Here is a 4,443-nt window from a genome sequence, read left to right on the forward strand (position 1 = left end):
AAGGCTTAAGCATGGAATGACTACACAATAAAAACCTCAGTAGACAAAACATTTCATTGAAACCTGTGTGTGACAAATATTGCACATGTCAAAATCTAACAAACTCAGATCTACATGTATATATCTTTTAAATCTCATCAAAAAAGTTGTTGCCTCGAGATGCATCGATAATCGGTTTAGTTTCGAATTGTTGGCCTCTAAATCGAATAGTGAGGTGCCAAGAGATTCCCACTCCTATGAATAGTATTTAAAAAAAAAAAGCTTAAAGACAAAATCCAGCCAAAGAAATCCAACTACAGTCATTAGATCAGAGATTTGGCTCAGGTGCTGCCCCCAAACTGTAAAATGAAAACCCCGTAAACTGTCCCTGCTCCCCACTCGGCAACAACATTGTACATTTAACACCTTGAAGCCAATGGCTCTCTGAAAAGGAGTAAAATAAAGGCAGGTATTTGTAGATATTGGGCTAAATCTCAGGTCCTTTTAAGGACCTTTGTCAGTCTCAAAACACGCCTGTGTCTTTCTCCATCCACAGTGAGACACATTCGTCTCCCTATGTTTTTGGAGGTTTTGGTTTCCTATTGAAAGGCATTTGTCAGATTATTTTTAAGTTTATGTTTATAGTTTATTGTGAACATAAAAAAAACAACAACATTAAATAAAAGTTTTATACAGCATTCCGCTACATTTAATTAAAATGACTAATTAAGGTAAAATAAGGTCATGTCTTTTAGCACAGTCTTTGCAATATTGAAAGTCATTCAAACGCAACAAAATTTTTCCATGTTCAAAGGAGTAGGAAGAAGTTGATAAACAACTTATCAGGTCCGACCCCTTTCTCTACTTTTTATCCTTTAGTAAATCTTATTCTTCAGGTTTTTACACATTATTATTCACATCCTAGACACGATGCATACATACACAAACACTTATACCCTCTTCAGAAATGAGCCTCTTCTCTTGTAATGACCCTGTCAGACTTTAACAATGAGTCTAATCTTGTACTTGTTCTTTTTCTCATCTGTCATTCCTTCCTGTCATCATCTTCTGCTTCTTCCTCTCCATCTGTTTCTTATTGATTACACCCCCCTCTGCCAACATCGTTCTCATCTCTCATCCCAAACCCCCCTCTAAACTCTACTTCCTTTTCCTTCTCGATCATCTCTCGTCCCTCTCAGGTGAACAAGCAGCAGCTGCAGGCGGTGAAGGAGCGTTTCCTGGCCTTCCTCAACGGGGAGACTCAGATCGTGGCGGACGAAGCTTTCTGCAACGCCGTGAGGAGCTACTATGAGGTAAGGCCATTTTGTCCCCCTTTTGATTCTACTCTTATGCTGATCTTACAATAACCGATTTTTTTCAAGCGATTCTACTGTCACCGACGAATATCAGAATCAGAAATACTTTATTGATCCCAGAAGGGAAATTCTGTGTTGCAGTTGCACAAATAGTATGAATACCAGAGTATAAATATAAATAAAGAAATACGTTTCCAATATATGAATGGAATCCTGAGAGTCTTGGAAGAGTTGGGCCCGTTTCTGCCGTCTCAATCGTTGGGGGTAAGGTGGTCCTAAAGCTCAGTCCCAGTCAGTCTCTTTCTTGCTTGACGTTCCATTGCTTGATATTATAAGTCTGATAAAAGAATATATTGAGTAACATCTAAATGTAAAGATTTAACTTTGCACACTAGCTTTATTGGCCTTAGCAAAACAGTATAAGTTAGCAATGTAAATGTAAGTTATGTAAAAAAAAACAAAAAAAAACTGAAAGCTGTTACTACTATACATTCTCTTTTCATGAATAAACACGAGTAATATGGCATAAATGTTGGCTTTTCATGGTTTTAAAGGCTCCATTACAGTAAAGTGATGTCATTTTCTGAACTCACCAGACTGTTGTAGCTGTTCTATTATTGGCCTTTACCCACTTAGTCATAATATCCACATTACTCATGATTACTTGTCAAAAATCTCATTGTCTAAATATTTTGTGAAAACAAAATAGTCAACACTACAATATTGTTGCGGTATTTCTATCGAGGTATTTGGTCAAAAATATTGTGATATTTAATTTTCTCTATATGGCCCGTCCCTAACGCAAGGACACTTTCACCGTTGCTTTCGCCCCTCGGTTCCACTCACTTCGACATGACAGCCAAAAACTTCTTCTTCTTCTTCTAAACAGCTTTTGGAGCGCATTGCCACCTTTTTCTGAAATGGAATGCTGTGTATTTCTGCTGTGTGATGGGCTGTTAGATCCATCCATATTGAGTCCAACATGGCCAATCATCGTTATCGACCTGGATTTTATCGCGATCCCGTATCGAGATCGTCTCATCGCCCAGCCCTCACCAGAGCTGCTGCTTGCTGACTCTTTGTCTCTTCCTGTGCTTTCCAAACCGCCCCGTGTTCAGTTCTGGCCGCGCCTCCGTACCACCTCCACACCTCTCATGACAGAGTGGTTGTTGTGCTCTAATGGCACAAAGCAATTAAATATATCTCTGTTGTCAGGCTGAAAAAGATTACAGAAATCGATCTCGCCAGCTGTTCTTCTGTTTGAAAGTTTTTTTTCTTTGTTTAGGAGCACTGTGCCACCAATATCTGTCGTCAAACTAAAGCTTTTCAATTTCCATTACCTTTAATCCCTTTGACCGCCCCCTTAACCGCACCATTTCTCTCTTGATATTACTGAGCTTAGTCTCCATGTCCACCCATTGACTCTCTTTGGAGCTCTTTGGGTCATGCCTCCATGTGCAGCATTGTCTCAGTGTTTGGGTGGAAAGTTGTCCTCTGACTCTGAATCTGAGTTCTCCTATATCTCCTCGCTTGAATAGAAGTTGTTCTGGCCCTCCTTCGTGAAGGCTGGGGGATCTCCAAGGATCTCTGAACGTGGATAGACGGGAGCAGCCTTCCCGGAAGCCGCGCAGCTGAAAGCCTTTGCTAACTCCGCCCGTACAGCTGACACTTCAGAGGACAGGACGTCTCATCCCTCTAAAACACATTTCCTCGTTTCCTCTCCCCTTGGATGATTTCCTCCGTCCCTCCCATGCTTCCACTGTGGGACGTAGGCCTACTAAGACACGAGGATGGGAACCAAGGGAAGGAACCGTGGATGCAGTTTAAGAACGTGAGCCCTAGTCCCTGTTACCAACACTTCTACGTTGACTTGTGTTGGAGGACAGCTGTGAGCACAGATTGCAGTGGATTTCCCTACTCTTTTAATTCCATTTTTGCACTCTGTGTCTCTTATCTGTTACTCCTGTCCCTCCATCTCCCCCTCTATCTCCCCCTTATCTGGGTCTTCCCCTCTCCTCTGCTGATGTGCCTTCTCATCTGGTATGAGATGGAGATCTTATCAGCCACTTGCGGCTTGTCTCCTTAATTGCAACTCTGAGACGAGGGGATGCCACTGAAACTCTGCTGAAGATAAGCCAAATGATCAAAGTAAGACGACGTGTCCTCCTCAGTGGCCACCATTGTCCCAATGAGATTGGGCACAAAACACTTGTCATGTTTCAAATGTCCTCCCGAGGCATCATATATAATTTTGTGGAGTCAGAGCATCAGTGACGGGGCATCAGCACCCTGCACACACATAATAACAACAGCAGGGATTTGCACTGTTTTTCATTCATCATATAAACTGAATGCAGATGTTCCACATGAGGAAAGAGGGCTGTCACAGCAGAGAAACAGAGGATCTATGATCTGCCCCTCGCCCTGCTCCAACTTTTTACATCATCCTCGTAGACATGTTGACTGTTTAAAAATAGAAAATATACACTGAGTAGGTTTGGTGCAAATACAAGCATAAAAGTACAGCATGAATCTAAAAATAAAATTTTTAAAATCCTTAAAATCCTCCGATGGTGCAGCATCGGGACCAACTCGGTTCAGTGTCTTGCCCAAGGACACTTCGACATGGGCCAGGGATCGAACTACCAACCTTCTGATTGGCAGGCAACCGCTCTACCACTGAGCCACCCCTAGTCAATCTAAGAAGTGTGTAGGTTCATGTTGCCTTATGCAAGTTTAATGTTAACTTGTGTTGCGTGCAGTGATGTTGCCGACCAGACTTGACATAGGGGGCGTGGATGCATCGACGATTCCATTTTCCTAATTCTAAAGTCGAGATTGTGACTCAATTTCGGTTCAAAATCAACCCACTCTTATAAGATACACAACCAACATGCTAACGCACTGTCAACAACTTTTCATGGCGTCGTTACCAAGATTTAGTGTAGTTCACTTTGATTCAGGCCTAAACATTCACCGTTTTCAACATTGACCTGCTTCCACAAATACTCACCAGAGCACTAAATGTAGATTAATCCGCCGCTGAAAATAGTCCCAAACAAATGCACTAGTTTCTCCTGTTTAAGTAACATTTGAACAAAACTAGAGTGACCGGCACATATTGCTGAGCCCCTTTTTTTTTTTTTTT

General features: G+C 41.8%; 1 protein-coding gene across 1 annotated transcript in view; it reads left to right on the forward strand.

Annotated features, from left to right (window-relative positions):
* Positions 1 to 4,443, forward strand: part of cadps2 (Ca++-dependent secretion activator 2) — a 294,438-nt gene that overhangs the window by 56,749 nt on the left and 233,246 nt on the right. The window contains 1 exon segment of the mRNA XM_032522241.1: positions 1,179 to 1,292. Within this exon segment, the coding sequence (XP_032378132.1) occupies positions 1,179 to 1,292 (114 nt within the window).

This window comes from Etheostoma spectabile, chromosome 8 (assembly GCF_008692095.1).
Source record: "Etheostoma spectabile isolate EspeVRDwgs_2016 chromosome 8, UIUC_Espe_1.0, whole genome shotgun sequence".
NCBI classification, from domain to species: Eukaryota; Metazoa; Chordata; class Actinopteri; order Perciformes; family Percidae; genus Etheostoma; species Etheostoma spectabile.